The sequence below is a fragment of the Myotis daubentonii genome, chromosome 3, assembly GCF_963259705.1.
Source record: "Myotis daubentonii chromosome 3, mMyoDau2.1, whole genome shotgun sequence".
NCBI lineage: Eukaryota > Metazoa > Chordata > Mammalia > Chiroptera > Vespertilionidae > Myotis > Myotis daubentonii.
In genome coordinates this window covers 122,024,778-122,043,591 of record NC_081842.1, presented here as the reverse complement: position 1 = coordinate 122,043,591, position 18,814 = coordinate 122,024,778, and the positions used below count along the sequence as shown (strand labels likewise).

Sequence of the window (18,814 nt, the reverse complement as noted above, 5' to 3'; positions counted from 1 at the left end):
GCTCCCCTTGTAGTGATGCTGTCACAGGGGCACTACAAGGTGAAGGTCTGTGCCCGCTGCTGGGCTGGAAAACTTTATGGGCAGCAAACACATCCCATCACTCACAGCTGCACACCCAACTCCTGGCTCAGGGCTTGGCCCATGATTATCATTCAACAAAAAATTGTTAAATGAATGAATGGCTGTCTAAACGGGCAAGTTAATTAAGAACATACATTTGCTCCTAAACGTCTACTTCCCTAAGACAGTGTTTTCAAACCAAACTATCCACCAGAATCTGTTAAAAATTCAAATTTCTGGCCACGCTTCCCAGCCCCAGCCCCCAAATAAAATGGTTCAGTAGATCTGAGATGAGAACGGGGACTGTTTTTTCACACTTTGCAAAACATGAAACCAGAAACTCATTCTTATCTTGCCAATACTTTCTATAGAAACTCCAAAGTCCAATTAGGGACACTGCTGCAGAAGCTACAGCACCAGACAGATTTCCCAGTGCACACAGCACACAGGTCTTGATGACACTTCCCTACAGACCCCCAGTGCCCAGGCAACACCCTCATGTAACACCACTACCCTGTACCCGGCTCTGCTCCACACTCCCTCTTTTTCGCCCACTTCCACTAAGGGATCTGAAAGCAGCACCCAGTGATGCTCTTCAGGGCATGGATTTCATTGAGCATCTTTGCCTTGCTAAAAACTGATGGCACATGCACAAACCACTGTAGAGCCTGACCTACTCTATACAAAGCAGCCACATGTGGGTTCTTGTTGAGACCACATACCCTGATGTAGACCTTTGAATCCAGAAAAAATACACAAATGAACTTGAGCTTCACAGACCATCAGGCAAGTCACCAATTAGCAAAGTCCTACCCAACCCTGAAAGCAGCAGCCCCATCGGTACTGCACTGACCAGTTGGAGGTTACTGACAGGAGGCTCCTCCCTCCGCTGGACTCCACTTATGCCTCACTTAGCACTTCCTTCTACGCACTCCTCAATTACCACCACGCCCCGCCCCCATCCCACACACACACATTTATTTATTTGCTTCTCTTGAAACTTAAGTGCAGTTCCTGTGTTCAGCTTCTTCAGCCCTCCCCTCTGACTTACTGCAACAGCTTCCTAGACATCTCCCTACCTCTGGACTTGACAACTCCAAAGATTCCTCAACCTACCTCTAAGGTGCAAAGCTCATCATGTGGTTATTTCAGATTAAAATCTTCTTAGGGCTCCAAGTAGCTATCAGGATGACACCTACATATGACACCTCAGCAAATGAGACCTGCAAGGACCAAGGTTGCTATGTCTACAGCCTCTGCCCTATGCCTAGCACCTTCACCCATCTTCCCCTCATCCAAGGAAGACACAGGCCAGGCCCCCCAACCCAGCATCCGGATTTTATGGGAAACAACCCAATTTTCAAACACTGTCAACTACATTAAGAAAAACAATCTTAAACATTGCGATAGATAAGGAAAACACAAATGCAGGCTGACTATAGCCACAACAGTCTAATTTACCTGTTGCCTGCACATATGTTTTGTCTAAACTCAAATGGTTTCCCCTAGATTGGTAGGTACTCAAGTAAATATTTTTTCAATGAACAAATAAACAAGTGAATAGAGTGGGAGGAGTCAAAGCAAGGAAAGGAGAGATATGAAAACAATGGTGAATGAAACTTGTGAGATGAAATTGTGTCCCTTTCTGTCCTGGCTGGTTTCCCCTTGGGGTCAGTGAACCAGGCTGGGGCCCTGGGGCTGGGCTGAGGAAAGCAGCACCCTGAGGGATGCCAGGGCAAGAGCTGGCAAAGGCAGAGATCTGAGCTTACTAAAATCAAGAAGCCCACTTACTAAAGTCATTTAAGATGCACATTCTGTATTCAGTTAAAATATTTTTAAGTAATATAAGGAGACAACAGAGTTATGTCAGAAAAACTTTTAACTCAATTTTCCAGACCAGAAGAGTAAGCTAGAGTTTCAAGGGCTGGAAATAAAAAGCAAATTTCTCAATCTCAGTTTCTGCCACATAAAATTACAAAACAAGATCAAGGACAGCTGGAGGACCATTGGCAGGGAGAAAAATTCAATTTTTGTTTTCTAGAGGAATAAAAGCCCATAAATATTTAAATTTCTATACCAATCAAACTTAAAACTGTAATTCAAACTTAAAAATAAAATAAATTCGCCCTAATCGGTTTGGCTCAGTGGATAGAGTGTCGGCCTGCGGACTGAAGGGTCCCAGGTTCGATTCCAGTTAAGGGCATGTACCTTGGTTGCGGGCACATCCCCAGTAGGGGGTGTGCAGGAGGCAGCTGATTGATGTTTCTCTCTCATCGATGTTTCTAACTCTCTATCACTCTCCCTTCCTCTCTGCAAAAAAAAAAATCAATAAAATATAATTTAAAAAAATAAAATGAAAATTAAAAAATTTGACCCTATTTCCCCAATATTATTGTTACTAATAATATCTAAGTTCAAAAAAGGAGACAATAAAGTGAAACAAAAAAATTTTACAGCAGACAGATGCTTGTATAGGAGCCCAGGGAAGAGGTGAGAATTCACCTGGCACAGCATGGACAGTGAACTCACACCTGGTAGGAAGTAAGGACAGATTAAGGAAAGAAATTAGTAAATGCAATTTGGGAATATTCTATGACTCTAAAAGAATAAGTAGAGAATTGGTCCTAATCACCTTTGGGCCTTGGAAATAACTGTTCCTTCCCTCTGCCAAGGATATTCTTTCCCTGTTGTTAACCTAGGTGGTTCCTTGTTGCTTAGGTCTCCCATGAGATGACAGCTCCTAGAGAGGTCTTTCCTGACCACCTAACTCCCTAACACCTCTACCATATCACCCTGTTTTATTTTCTTCATCGCATTTATCAAGACCTAAAATTATTTTATTTGTTTATTTTTCTGACTGACCTTGAAGCAGGGTCTTGTGCCCTGCTGTGTCCCAAAAGCCTGCCACTGAGTCTGGCACATGAAGAGATAATCACTGAAGGAAGATGCTGACACTGCTGGTTAAAAGATTCTTATTTTTGTTAAAGGACTGTCTGGAGATAGGTAATTAAAGGAAGACTCCTTCTGCAGTAATACTTTGAGACCATGCTAAAAATTTTCCATGGTTGATGGCTCCTCTTGATCAATATTGTTCACATCCACACCTTACTAACACTGGTCATACAGAAATGCATAAAATCAAATCCATAGCTGCTAGAAAGATTTTAAACACAAAAGGATACTATTTCTAAGGCAGGAAATATTTTGAGATTACTTTTTAAACATTTCTTAGTATTTCAGGATGCCATGAAATCTAAGACCACCACCCAAACAGATATAAGGGAGAAAATTCCTGATCAAGCAGTAGTACAAGGTAATGGGGGTGGAGGAAGGCTTATAATTCTCCCTAGGTCAGAAAGGACTTTCTGAATTTTAAAGCCACTGGTGAGGGGGAGAACTCTGGGGGATTCCTGAAGGGTTAAATGTCACAGACTTTCTTAATGCCATTTGGCTAAGAAGTTAACCAGTTTGCACTTACAAAAGAAAGAATCTGAGAATACTCTTGCGTGCACTTACATGCCGTAAGCATCTGTTCCTTCAATATGAAATGAATCTGTAATGCTGAAAAGAGAAAATATGCAGGGAGTAGTGTTGAGAGGATAGAGAGACCACCAACACAGCGCCATCTGTCCATCAGCCCCACAGACACAGCTCTACAGGTGCCACTCACAGTACACTTGCCTCCCACAGAGGGAGTCCTCTCTGTAAGTTGCTTCAGACCAACTTGGATGGCACATTTATTTCCCACAGGGTCTAACACAGTGCCTGGACGATAGCAGGTGTTCAATAACATAATTTGATGACTGGGCAAATGGACAACTGAATAGATTATGAAGGAAGTAAAGTCAGGTGCCGCCAGGTGGAAACTGCCGCATCTCACAGCACAAAGATGTCTGACCTTCTAGCTTCTTCCCATACTACCCAGTGCTTCTTTACCTCTTGGGCCCTCTTCGGCCTTGTAAGAATGATTGGTTCCAGATAACACAGATGTCAGGAGGTTCTGAGTGAAGAACCCTAAGTCAGTGGTTCTCAATGAGGGATGATTTCGCCCTCCAGGGGATATCTAGCAGTAATACCTGGACACATTTTTGGTTGTGACATGGGGGGAGAGGATTACTGGCATCTAGTGGGTGGAGGCCGGGGATAGTGCTAAACCTCCCACATAGTACACAAGACAGTCCTTACAACAAAGAATGCTACAGCTCAAACTCAATACTGCAGAGGCGGAGAGACCCTTGTCTCTGCCTTGGGGGCATATCCCCTTAGCTCTTTCCCCTTGAACTACACTCCTTTAGCAACTATACTCCCGTATCATCCTAAGGAGAAAGGAGCTATGCTACCACAGGTGTCAACCATATCCAAGGCAGATGCCATCATTACTGTAACTACTGGTGTGCCAAATCCAAGTGCAGATTTGCTAGTAAAAATGTCTTCTAATCAATTCTCATTTGCTTCTCACAAGAATCTGGGCAGAAACTTGGGGAAGTAACATTAAACTCATTTTAGAGCAAATAGGAGACTAGATAAGCTACCCACCATCCCTATGAATCCAGGGAATAGAGAAACCAAAGCTCAGAAACATTCACAGTAAAAAAGAAGGAACTCTTACCATTTGCAACAGCAATGGACCTGGAGAGCATCATGCTAAGCGAAATAAGCCAGTCAGAGAAAGATAAACATCATATTATCTCACTCATTTGTAGAATATAATGAACAACACAAACTAATGAACCAAAATAGAGACAGAGGAGAAAAAATATACTAGAATATAATAGAAGTAATCCTGTTATTTGCAGATTTTTAATATTTCCTACAACTTTTGTGATATACTATGTTAGTACAGTTTTGGTAATATTATTATACTTATAATCCTTTTATTCTTGAAATAATGTTTATTGTATGTAATATTATTTTACGTAAGATCATTTTTCTTGAGATATTAATGTTTATTGCATGTAACATTGTTATATTTAAAATCGTTTTTCTTTAAATAAAAAAATAGAAAAGAAACATTCAGTGACTTGTTCAATATTGCAGCATGAAGCAGCAGAGTGGGAGGAAGGAAGAGGCTACCAGACTGGGCAGCTGGGTGCTGGATGAACTGTCTTTTAAGCCAGAAGATGCTCTCAGATCCTACCCTAGGATGGTAACATATTAGCCCACTTCTAGGTCATTAGTTCAGGTTGATCAAGATAAAAACATACATTTAGAGACGCATTTGGGCCGGTTTCTCCAATATAATGCTGGCTAGAAAAAATGGGTATTTGTTTTTGATGGGGTATTACATTACTACTTAAGACTAATAAGATGATAATGAGATAGTCTGCCGGGAGCCGGTCCATGCTTGCTGTTTCAAGGGACCTGGCATATATGGCATACTGTTCTTAATATGTTTGCTCACCTTCTTGGCACTATGTGTTTTAACCAAGGTCTCTGAGAAAGGTTGTTTTCCCCAGGTAGGGATTTTCCCCTGAAGTTAGGGAGGGAATAAAACCCCTCAACTAAGTGCCAGGCGGGTAATTAATCCCTTTAACTACGAGCAATCATGCTTAAACTACATAATCTTTTCTCCCTGGAATGGAGATAAGAAACGCCCTAACCTTTGTAATAGAGATTGATAGGATTGAATCAACTGGTATAAATACAGTTGTAACAAGACAGAAACACTCAGAACTCAGAACACAGAAATCATGAGACAGAATTCAGAACTCAGAACTTAGAACAGAATCAAGAAGACAGAACCTACACGGAGCCTAGAGACAGAAGAACTTCGCTGGAGAGAGCATGCTGGAGGATCCTGGAGAGGGACTGGCCTCGGAGCCTAGAGACAGAGCCTAGCGGGAGAACATGGCAAGGGATCCTGGACTGAACCTGACTACAGAGATTGGCAGGAGAACCTGACTGGAACCTGGACACTGAACCTGACTGGAGAGCCTGGACAGAACCTGGCTGGAGAACCTAGCGAGGGAACATGGCTACAGAACCTCGCTGGAGATCCGAAGCAGAACCTCTCTGGAGATCTGGGCTAGAGATCCTGGCTAGGTTGCTGATCAACTGAACACTGTCCCCGTGTCATTCCTTCTTCGCCGACTCCGTCCACACCTTTGGGGACCCCTGGACCCGCTGGGGTTGGACCCCAGCATATGGCGCCCTAACAGGGACCCCTAGGTAAGCGCCCCGCACTCGGGACGGATCGGACTCCACCGTAGGAAGAGGGTGGATAGTCTTCGCTGACTCCGTCCACACCTTTGGGGAACCCCTGGACCTGCTGGGGCTGGACCCCGGCATCTGGCGCCCGAACAGGGACCCTTAGGTAAGCCCCCCTGCACTCGGGACGGATAGGACTCCACCGTAGGAAGAGGGTGGATAGTCTTCGCCGACTCCGTCCACACCTTTGGGGACCCCTGGACCCGCTGGGGTTGGACCCCGGCATCTGGCGCCCAAACAGGGACCCCTAGGTAAGCGCCCCGCACTCGGGACGGATAGGACTCCACCATAGGAAAAGGGTGGATAGTCTTCGCCGACTCCGTCCACACCTTTGGGAACCCCTGGAACAGGATTCCCCTAGATGTAACAAGACAGAAACAGACAGAACTCAGAACACAGAACCAGACAGAGAGACAGAACTCAGAACTCAGAACTTAGAACAGAATCAAGAAGACAGAATCTACACGGAGCCTAGAGACAGAAGAACTTTGCTGGAGAGAGCATGCCGGAGGATCCTGGAGAGGGACTGGCCTCGGAGCCTAGAGACAGAGCCTAGCGGGAGAACATGGCAAGGGATCCTGGACTGAACCTGACTGCAGAGATTGGCAGGAGAGCCTGACTAGAACCTGGTGACTGAACTTGGCTGGAGATCCGGGCTAGAGATCCTGGCTAGGCTGCTGATCAACTGAACGCTGTCTCCGTGTTATTCCTTCTTCGCCGACTCCGTCCACACCTTTGGGGACCCCTGGACCCGCTGGGCTTGGACCCCAGCAATAGTCGTTTTCTTTATAGGTCCTCCCCAAAAGATTTGGGGGTTTAGACACTTGAGAGAACTTTGAGTCAATTAGGAGTTTGAGAAGGCTCCACAGAAACATGATATTTGAATGCAATCACGTTCAGTTTCACTCCAATCCTCACGGAGACATTTACTAGTCCCTTGGTCGGCAAACTGAGGCTCGCGAGCCACATGTGGCTCTTTGGCCCCTTGAGTGTGGCTCTTCCTAAGCCTTAGGAGTACTCTAATTAATAACAATGTACCTACCTATATAGTTTAAGTTTAAAAAATTTGGCTCTCAAAAGAAATTTCAATCGTTTTACTGTTGATATTTGGCTCTGTTGACTAATGAGTTTGCCGACCACTGTACTAGTCTGACCCTTTTAGCAGCACAGAGAGGCACTCTGTATTATGGCTATGAACCTGATCATCTGGCTTAGAGCCCAGGCTCTGCCACTCACCAGATGGGTAACTTTGGGCTGGTCACTTAAACTCTGTGTACCTCATCTGTAAAACAGGAATACAAATAACAGTACCTACTATACAGAGCTGTGGTGAGGATCAGAGGTCAAGTCTCAAGACTTACCCGGCATACAATAAGCTTATTAGTGATTATAAATTTGACCAGTTCAGAGAATCTATTTGGGAATTGCACAAAAGGGAATGAAATGATAGTTTTAGTTGCCTCCCCTTCCCTCCTTTTGCTTTATCAATGTCAAACATGAAGAAAGAGAGGAGGTGGCTTTCCTATTTTGCAATTAATTTGGAACTCTGGGTAGCTTTCTCAAGTTATTTTTTAGCATCTTTAGAATGTATTTGGGCTGAACTGGCACCCCAGGTCAAAGGAAAGGCTTCTCCTACCTTCAAAATCAGTGGGAACTGGGTTCCAAACTCAGTCCTGCCACTTCCTAGCATTTGGTAGGACCTTAATCATGCTACTTCATCTCTCCAATCTGTACAAGTCTCCATTTCCAATCTGTACAAAAAGGAAAAGACAGGCTGACCTCCTAGGGCTGTAGTGAGGCTTAGATTTTACAAACTGCAGGCACATAATATGAGGCTCAAAAAAATAAGAGATCACAACTGCTGTGTTCTCTTTCTGTATTTCCTCGTCGTCTTCAATTGGCCAGAACAAAGAAGCCATTCTCCCTTACACACTCTGTGTAACACACTGTATACACCTAACTGAGATGGGCATGGTGTTCTTCCGGAGACTGGAACATATGGATAAGATCTTCCCTGAGGGCATGAAGCAGTCAGAATGGAATCTGCATTGTTTAGTTCGTAAGTTTTCTTTGGTCAAGGATAATTAACTTGACAGATTGGAAAGAAATCTTGTCCCAGTAACCTCAGAACACACGTACTGTAGATTACGTTTTCAGTTTGAAGGGCATTATACATTACTCATAAAAGTGCTTAGAAAAGCATTTTTATGATTAGCACCTTATAATAATTCCACTGATCCTGCCAATCAACCTTTATTTTTTCTTTTATAGATAGGGAAAATATGAAGCCTAATTCCAAGTCACACAATAAGACATGAACAAACTCTAGTTAAGGCTTTTAATTTCTGGCTTCCGGCAACCTACTTTGCCACTAACTAACCTTGTAACTTTGAGTAATACATTCTGATCTCAGCTTAAACATCTCTACCCCAGCAGGATCCTTGGCCTGGCCTGAATGACACTTCAAGCCTTCTCTCATCACATCTACTTACCCCATGCTCCTGAAATTGCCCATCTTATCCTGGAGCTTGTATTCCTCCCCACCCTGTGTTTATGGGGCCTTCTCTCTCTCTCTCTCTCTCTCTCTCTCTCTCTCTCTCTCTCTCTCTCTCACACACACACACACACACACATACATACACACCCACGTTGTGTAATACAGTAATACATACACACCCATGGCTGAGTACTTAAAATGAGATGTGATTTAAATATAAAATATACACCAGACTTTGAAGACGTAGTACTTAAAACTGTAAACCATTCTATAAATAATTTTACATATTGGATACATGTTGAAATGACAAAATTCTGAATATATTTCATTTGAATAAAATATATTACTAACTTTAATTTGACCTGTTTGCTTACTTTTTTAATGTGGCTACTAAAAAATCTAGATTAAATACTTGGCTCACATATTTCTATTGGGCAATCGCTGGTCTATACTGAAGGTTCTGTCTGTATCATTACCATCACACTTTCACCCCACCTGCTCCACTAGCACAGCACCTGATAGCAAGTACACAATAAATATTTGTTGAATTAAGGATGTTTCTAAATCTGTCTGTATGTTTCGCCATCTCTACATTGGATAGTGGTTCTATTTACAACACAAGATGGTTAGGATAATAACATCATCAAGAAATCTATTACTTTCTTTGAAGGGTAAATTTATGATATGACATTTTACTGAAAAGCCTTAAGTTAATTTTGAACCCTTGGGCAATCATTTGTATTTTGAAATATGTTCTTTGAGTTATAATATAAATGTAATAAATGAAATGCTGAAAGAGCTGGAGAGTAAGCAATTTAAGTGGGAAAAAGTGTTGAAAGAACCAAAGGAAAGCCGAGGTATGACCACAGTTAATGGGAAAGCAGACAGGGCCCCAAAACTTATGCAAGCGGCTTTACTGTTGTTCTGTGTTAATTTAATAAGCAGAAGACTCATGGTGCTGATGGATTCCAGTACTAATGGGGACACAGTGCAAGTGGTTATCCAAAAGCCAAAGTCTGTTCCCAAATTTGATCACTACCCCACCATCCACTCCCCAACCCCCAACGATAACACCCACACACAATGAATACAATTCTGGTTCCCAAAAAACCCTCAGGTATGCAAGCCCAAAACACACAGCAGTTCTTTCATCAACTGGATCTGCAGAACACAAGAAACAATGTGGGCAGGCGGAGAGCTAGGAAGGTACACAGGGCTACTTCTGCTTAAGTCTCCTTCCCCACCTTGCCGCCTAACACTCCCTACCCCACCTCTGACACTCCAGCTAAAGGAACCAGGTCACTGCTGACCCCAGTATGCAGACAAATCAAAAAAGAAAGCCACAGTGTTACATCCACCGAACGTGAGTGCTGAATTGTATGTGGAGAAGTGAGTGAGTGGGCTTCGAGGGGGGAAGAGAAGCGGACCAGAAGCTACTCTCCGATCCAGGACCATCTCACAGATCTGTGAACTTGTCTTTGTTGAGGGCTTTAAAAAATGTTTTGTAAATCTTTCCTTTAAGCCACCAGTACCAGATCACAGAACCTTTGCCATGAATACATACACCCCAGGCACCTCGCAGCTGAAGAGCTGGTACCTTTCCTGCCACCTCCTACCAGTGGCAGGAACGTACAAAACCAGCCCACAGCCTGGGAAGAAAGGCGGGCAGGCAGGAGGAGCGCTGCACGGATGTCTAGCGGGCACGACCCGCGCACCCGCGGCCCACGGGTGGGGCTGGTCGCAGCAGCACCGACCCAGGCCCCTCCGCCGGCCCGTGCTCCCACCGCCGCCCCGCCCCGCCCCACAGGCGGCGTTTAAAGCACCTGGGGCTGGGGCCTGTCAGTTCTCGGTCCACAGGACGTGTCCGCGCACACGACAAATACACAAAATCTGCGGAAAAGGTTAGAGACTGGAAGACAACCGATCTCCCGGTTTGCCGACACCCTGACGACGCCTCCAGAGCCGGCTGTGACGGGGAGGGGACCGCAGCGCCGAGCTCGGAGGCGGGGGAGGGGCAGCGGAACGGCGACCGGCACCGCGAAGGGTGCGCAGGCCGGCTCCCCGGAGGCAGTAGGCTGGGCGGGGGTGGCGCGCCGGAAGCGGGGCCCACAGGGGCGCCCCCAAACCAGAGGGCCCGGCGCCGCCCTGGGCACCGCCCCCCAACCCCCTCCGCGGGAGGCACGTGGGGAGCCCAGCGCTCCCGCCGGAGGGAGGCTGAGAGGTGGAGGCGAAACCTGCCCAAATGAGAGACAGACACGTTACCTTGTTCATCCCATTCCCCATGGCGGCCGAATGCGCGCTCCGGCACCCGCTCCGACACCCGGCTCTGAGGGCGCAGGCTCCCTAGTGGCGGGGCCGGGAGGCCGAGGAGCAGGTGGGGCGGGAGGGAGGAGGCGCTGGGGAGGAATTTCGTGCACTGACTATAAACAACAACGGGAATCTGGGGCGTCCGGAGGCGCGGCCGGCTCCCGACGCGGCCGGGCCCTGGGGTTTTCCGCTCGTCCGCCCGGGACTTCTCGGCACGGCCGGGCAGAGCGGCGGCGTCCCACTCGGGACCTGGTGCCGCTCAGCCCGTCCGCCCCGAGGGAGGCCCTCCCCCCTCCCCGCCGGCTCCCTGGGACTTGTAGTCGGGCTCCGGCGTCCGGCGGGGGAGGGGCGCGGACCGCGGCTCCGACCGACGGCGGCCTCCAACGCGCAAGCGCGTCTCCGAGCCGGCGGGCGGGCGGGGGTCGCGCAGGCGCGCCCCACCAGGCCGAGCGTCACGGGCCGCCGCGGGAGGGCAGAGTCACCCAGACTTCCGCCAGCCTCTTCCCTGGGACCCCTCGCGGGCGGGGGCGGGGCTGTTCCGAGCAGCCGCCCCGCCGGACAGGCTCGGTGAATCAGGTGCTCATCACCGCGCGGCCGACCTAGCCGGCTGGGGATTTCTGTGGCCCGCCCCCACCCACGGGGACCGAGAAGGCGCACCCGTGGAGGAAAGGTGGGCTCGGTTACTCATCTCCGGAAAGACCCTACCTCCCTATGGGGGGAGGAGATGGCCGGCGGGATCCTGACCTCAGGCCGCAGCTCTGTACATCCAGGCTGTCCCCGTCTGTACCAAAGTTGTTTTGAATATTCGGGCACCCTCACTAAACTTTAACTTCTTCCCTGGGGACAGAATCCTTGAGATAGGGGTTTCTCAGTTCCATTTCTGTATGCTCATCAATGCCTTGGGCACACTAGGTGCTTAATAAATACTTGCTAAATGAACACAGGCACCAGCCTGATAGGGCTGAGCTCACCCCATGACCTCATTTCATCTCTCCTCCTTGCTCACCAGTTACAGCCTCATGGGCTTTCTGGAGGCTCTGCAAACCTACCAGGACGATCAGCACTTGGGCCTTTGTGTGGGCTGTGCTCTCTACCCAGACATCTGTCTTAAGCTCTTGGCCTGTCACCAACTGTCACCTCAAAGAGGCTTTTCCTGACCATCCAATCTACTAGTAAAGTAGATACTCCAGTCACTACTATATTAATCCTGTAGTGCAGTGGTTCTCAACCTTCCTAATGCCACGACCCTTTCATACAGTTCCTCATGTTGTGGTGACCCCCCAGTTTCATTGTTACAAATTGAACATAATTGAAGCATAGTGATTAATCACAAAAACAATATGTAATTATATATGTGTTTTCCGATGGTCTTACGCGACCCCTGTGAAAGGGTCATTCGACCCCCAAAGGGGTCGCTACCCACAGGTTGAGAACTGCTGCTGTAGTGTTTTCTTCATACCACTTAACAACGGGACATCATCCTATCTATTTGGCTTACATTTCATCTGTCTCACTAGAAAGCAAATCCCAGAGGAACTGTACCTTGCCAGTATTACTACTATAGCCAGCTGGCCTGGCACAGATAGGGGCTTCCGTAAATATTTGTTGAATAAATTAATGAATTTCAGGGGGCTTAGAAAACAGCAGTGAGAAATGCTGAGATTTTGAAAACTTGTAGACCCTATCTTGGCCATTTCTCTCCTTGTATGCCACATCTTCTGTGAAACCAAACGTCCACATGTAGGAAGCCATCACTCAAAATGCACCCGAATTGTTTACTTTAGGTAGGATGGGACCCAGATCAGGCATCACACTTCCTGCCCCTTGTTTCTGAGTGTTCCTTTCCTACCACCTTCACTTCCTCTTCTCCCTCCTGTCTCCCAGTCATCTGGGCAGCCCACCTCTTACTCCTCTGCTCCTCACCATAATTATTTTTACTGGCTTCCTTCTTGTAGACAACACAGCATGATTAGTGGACTGCCTGGGGAATCCCAAGACCCACCTTTGTTCCTAAATCTCACAGTGATATTAAGCAAGATGATCAACTTTTCTGAACCATTTTCTTCCTCCTCAGTATAAGCATTGGACTATGAATTTTTGAAGGTCCTTTCCAGCAATCAGTGAACTACTTCTATTTCCCTCCATTCTACTTGTCTGTTGTTGCTGCCATAGCCATTTGAACTTTTGAGAACTCAACCAGTTCATAAATTGGTACTTGTCTATAAATGACAAAAGCATACCCAATTTTATTTTTTTATCATTCATTTGGAACATGTCCTTTCTCCTACTCAGTTCTTAACAAACTTATTTCTCTAGCTCAGATCATCTACTTAACAGTTTCTCCTAGGCTCAGAACCTGCCAGACTATCTTTTAACAGCCAAAGTTGGCACTCTGGCCTGCATTTAGTTTAGCTCTATAAGATCCACATGCTCAGATTCTCCATTTTATATTCCATAGTCTCAATTTTTATTATTTTTGGTTAAATGAGAAAAGAGAAGACCATTAACATAAGTCAGAAGAGTCAGGTTTTTAATATTTATTATTTTGTGTGGGGGGGGTGCGGGGGGGTCTCCATAAAAGACTATCTTCCTGCTTTCTCCTCCATTCTGTTCTAGACCTAACACCACCTCCCTCCATTGTAACAGTTATTATCAGTTTGTCAAGTCTTGAATTTTCTATGACTAAAAAAGAAAAGGGAAAGTCTAATCCAATTTGGCAACATGTCCTCGTTTTTTCTCTTTCCCTAGTGCCACCTCAGAGTGGAAGCTCTCCTGTTGACCCGATGGCCTGCCCACTTCCAAGCGCCATTCCTTTCCTCCTTTCTTTTATAGCCCCTGATGATAGGAAGAAGGGAAGGAAGCAAACTCACATCTAAAGGAGAATCTATTTGCATTCTCTCAGAAAATTTTTAAGGCATGTTAAGCCTAATAGAATTTCACTCCATGTAAGATTTTTGCGTCCACTTTCCTTCCTGCCACTTTTCTGTCTCTCAGCACACTAAACACCACAGATGTTGGCAACAACTCCTAAATAAGCCTTCCTGTGTGCCCAGTGAGAAATGGTCTGTTAGTCATGTGGGGCCAGCTGGTTCATACACATGTGGTTAAGGGTAACTGGTTAGTGAGCAATTCTTTGAACTTTAAGGTGAGAGTGTGTGATTACCCACAAGCAGAAGCTTAACCATCAAAGTCAGCCAAATCATCAGATAATTTCAGAGAATTGAGGTGAACTGCCCAAGTGAGAAGTAGTTATGTAATGTTCCTTGGCCTTTTGAACATACTGTAATCCAGAGATTCTCAACCTTTAACACTGCTGACATTTTGGGCTGGGTGATTATTTTTTGTTGTGGGGCTGTCCTGTGCATTGTAGGCTATTTAGTAGTATTCCTGGCCTCTGCTACCGTTTGACAGTAGCACCCCTCAGCTATGACAGTCAGAAATGTCTCAGCCTTCAGAGAACAAAATGTACTTCCTACCACTATTACCTGCACAATAAGGCACAGAAATGAAATCTCTTTCTTTGTCATTCTTTCCCTCTCTCTTTTTCTCCCTTGATAACCAGTTAAATATACACTGGTAGATAATGTTAGTTCTTTGCAGAATTCTTAGGTCACACTGTCCAATATAAAACAAATTAAAAACAAGAAGTTAAAATGAAGAGCTAATCTAGCCAAAGCATGACTGAAAGTAGAAGAAAACTAGGAATCTCATGAATTGTGGAGAGAAGAAAAATGGTGGTGTCTAGAACTACCAGATGGAGGCTACAAAGCATCTTCTGTTTCTCCAGAATGTCTAGAAAGAAGGTATCCAGGGGACTGCTGCAGGTCATGCAGAGCGGCTGACCATGAGGGTAGGCCCTCAGTGACCTCAGCCTTCAAGCAGTCTTCTGATTATGAACTTGGTTTCTTCTTTACACTTAAGAAATTTGGGGAGCTCAAATCTCAGAGCACAGAAATCTGGAGACTGGCATCAGAGAAGAATAGCCAGTGAGTATCTAGATAGGCTGGCAAGACAGAGATACAGGGTTGGAGAATCTGGGAGGAGGTAAATGGAGAGATGCTAGCAGGCATTTAGTTGGGAGTCAGTGAAGTCTGTCAGCATGTAGAATTTCTGGGAGGGTTGGCAGAGGCAAGGCCAGCCTGGGAAGAATGGAGTTATTAGGCAAATTATAGAGCAGAGGGTCAGGCAAAGGGGAAGTTAGAGCCCTGGTTCCCAAAAATTGAGTGGAAGGTGACACAGTTGTCAGCCTACAAGTCATAACACATATGCCTGTGTACTGTCAGTACATCTGGTTTCCAAGGTCATAGCTTCATTAGGGTAGGTAGGGCCAATAACATCTGTCTTAATACCCAACACCTAAACCAGTTCCTGCAATGTGGAGAAACTTTCAGATGTTTGTTCATGAAGGAAAGAAAACACAGCTGGGAGGTTACTGCACTTGTCCAGGTGTGAGGTTCACAAATAATTAATCCTTTTTTATAGGCTAGTTACTCCGTCAACACTGTGTCTACCTACCTGTCTTCCTTTTCTAGAACAATGCAATTTCCATGTGGGATTGCTCTGTCATCTAGGAGTGTCCAAAGTTCTATTGTCCTTTGTTTTTTTAAACAGATGTAGTGTATGCTGGTGTGTGTGTGTGTGTGAGAGAGAGAGAGAGAGAGAGAGAGAGAGAGAGAGAGAGAGAGAGATCAGTCTTTGCATACAGTGCTGTCATGTATTGATGGATGCTCCTTGATTGCAGCCATAGCTGTAGTTGGCAGAGCCCAGTACTTTCGGTAGCTCTGTCCTTGACATCATGCTGTTTTTGATCTTTGGTTAAGAGAATACATGGGTCAAGTAAAACCATTCCTGGCTTATGGACATCCATCTTGTAGGTGGGCTGGCCATGTTTATTTTCTTTCTCTGAAATGATTTCACTTGACCTATGTATTTTACTATCCCTGCCAAGGAAGGTCTACCACAGGTAATAAACAGGTCCTTTAAAATTTTTCATGGCTTAAAAAAAACACACAAAACAAAATGTCATGGTTTGTGATCCAAGCTCAAAACAGCTGCCAAAATCTGAACTACTTTTAGACTCAGTAAAATAATCATCTTTTTTCATTTAGGTCTGACAGTACTGGAAAAGATACAATTTGAGCTTTGCTTTCTTACCTTAATTCACCTGGGCATAAAGCAACACACCTAGGAGCCTTCTATATAGTTTCATGTTCATAGTCTCCAAATCTGTATAAAACCTTATTTAAAGTGACCATGTGGGCTGCAATCTAGTATGGAGTGGGATAGTCCCTAAGTATCCCTGGTCCGAGGGCTTCATCTGCCTGCATTTACACCTGCTCGGCCAGCTGCTCTTTTAGAGGCCCACTTCTGCTTCTTCAAATGCCTGCAGGGGCCCAGCGGCCCAGAAGTGAAGATAAGGGGAAATGGCAAGGGAAGCCCCAGCGCTGAACATTTGAGCATTGACTGGTCAAGGGCAGCCCTCCTTAGAGAGAGACTAACACCCATCGACTAATGTTCTTGTAAAGTCTTCCCTAGTGAAGTTTTGTTTGTTTTTCACCCCTTTTTGTAAAACAAATTGAACTAGATATGAAGACTTTAAACTGGTCTGGGTAGGGGGCTCAGGGAGAAGGGGGTTTCCTCAGAGAATGGAATGCCCCAAGAGAAACTTCACTGGTGAGAGGGGAAGTCCATTTCATGTGACATAATGGTGTCATTATTTAACACTATTGGGTTTTACACTTGTTAATAATTTATCATTATTTTGATTAGTCATTGATCATTATGAGAAAGCCATCATAAATAAAGTGCTTCTCAGGCTAGTCAACAGACCAGGGTCATCTTTCTTATCCAGACCAGAGCACTTGTGGTTATTAAACATTGCCCCTGTCCAGACAAGTCGTCTCACCCAGAGCCATGAGATTATTAAATACTGACACCCTGTATGTGCCAGTGACCTATACTTCTTGCCATCTTAGTCATACCTGTGTGCCCTTTCTAGACAGCTTCCCTACAGATCTCTGCAAACAGGAACACCAGAACAACCACAAAGATGACAAGCAATTTCAGCACAAATTATGTTTGGTTCACAGAAAGTTAGGGTATATTTCTCTTTCAGATCTCACATATCCAGTAAACCCTAAAAGGGGCAGAAAGGCTGAGCCAGAGCTTGCCTACTGGACAGACTAAAAGAGAATCTCAACCTAAAAACATTCTGCTCCAAAATACAAGTGAGTGTTTATTTTACCTTTTGTAATTAAAGGGCACATGAAGGTGCTTTTTCCTGATCGAAGGCACTGTTTGTCTTGAAGGTGGTATGAGATCTCTCTCTCTATAGACAGAAGAACTGATGACTTAAATGACAGTTCCTCCTCTTGCTTGTTGAGGTCTTGTCTGGAAGCCCAACATGAGCAAGTACTATGCATGGGTAGAATGATAGACATATAAGACAGTGTGATATATGGACATCTTTCCTTACTGCAATGCTTTTTAAAAGATGTACACTTTATAATGAACTTCTGCTTTTAAAAATCTCACAATTTTTGTTGTAGTCAAAACAAGCAAATGAACCAGGAAGCTCTCTGCATTGTGGTTATTTGATTTAAGCCATGGATGAAGCTTCTATCTATACTAATAAAAAGGGCAATATGCTAATTAGACCGGACGTCTTCCAGACGACCTTCCGGACGTCCTTCCTGACAAAGCCTGGCCCGGGGAAGCCACCCACCTGTGGTCCCAGATGCCAGCGGCTGCAACTGTGGCCCGGGAGAGGGAGAAGCCGCCCGCCCCCAGTCCTGGGTGCCAGAGGTTGTGACTGCGGCCCAGGAGAGGAAGAAGTTACCCGCCCCCAGTCCTGGGTGCCAGCGGCTGCAGCCCAGGTAAAGCCGCCCGACCCTGGTCCCTGGTGACTGCGGCTGCAGTCCAGGCAAAGCCGGCCCCGGGTCCCGGGTGCCTGCGGCTGGCCAGAGGGTGGTAAACCTGGGTCCCAGGTGCAGGGCCGAGGCAGAGGCTGTTAGGGGTGATCAGGCCATCAAGGGAGCAGTTAGGGGCAATCAGGCAGGCAGGCAGAGGTGGTTAGGGGCGATCAGGCAGGCAGGCAGAGGGGTTAGGGGCAATCAGGCAGGCAAGTGGTTAGGAGCCAGCAGTCCCAAATTGCGAGAGGCAGTTGGACATCTCCCAAGGGGTCCCGGATTGGAGAGGGTGCAGGCTGGGCTGAGGGACCCCTCCCCCCATGCACGAATTTTGTGCACCGGGCCTCTAGTTTAGTATAAAGGTGTTTGTGTGTGTGTTTTTCTTGAGTCATAGTAACTCTAGATCTTCTGAGTCAGTGTAAAGTGTCGATTCTGATTGCCAGAATTACATATCTGATTGTCACAGATAGGGCTGCAGAAATAAAATGTCTGAGCAAGCGGTTGGCAAAACTACTCTAAAACAGACCATCTCTCTTCTAGTTTTCAAGCGTAACTATTTCACAAAATTGAGATAATAATATATAGAAATAATAAAAAGAAATATATAGTCTTTGCATTAGCCACCTTCTTTTTCTTTTCTTTTTGTTAATCCTCACTGGAGGATATATTTCCATTGATTTTTAGGGAGAGTGGAAGAGAGAGAGAAAGACAGAGAAACATCGATGTGAGAGAAACACATCGATTTTTTTGCCTCCTCACAAGCCCCGACCAGGGCCTGGGCCAGGGAGGAGCCTACAACCAAGTTATGTGCCCTTGACCAGAATCTAACTCAGGA

At 45.8% G+C, this 18,814-nt stretch overlaps 1 protein-coding gene across 6 annotated transcripts in view; it reads right to left on the bottom strand.

Annotated features, from left to right (window-relative positions):
- Nucleotides 1-11,466, bottom strand: part of DUSP22 (dual specificity phosphatase 22) — a 61,022-nt gene extending 49,556 nt beyond the window's left edge. For 2 of the 6 annotated variants that reach the window (XM_059688393.1, XM_059688392.1), the window contains exon 1: nt 11,027-11,460. In XM_059688393.1, the coding sequence (XP_059544376.1) occupies nt 11,027-11,047 (21 nt within the window). In that variant the 5' untranslated portion in view covers nt 11,048-11,460. Of the gene's footprint in view, nt 1-3,576; nt 3,622-11,026 lie in introns of all 6 variants that reach the window. The other 4 variants (XM_059688394.1, XM_059688397.1, XM_059688396.1 and 1 more) reach the window with 4 other exon arrangements.
- Between the last annotated feature and the right edge of the window lie 7,348 nt (nt 11,467-18,814).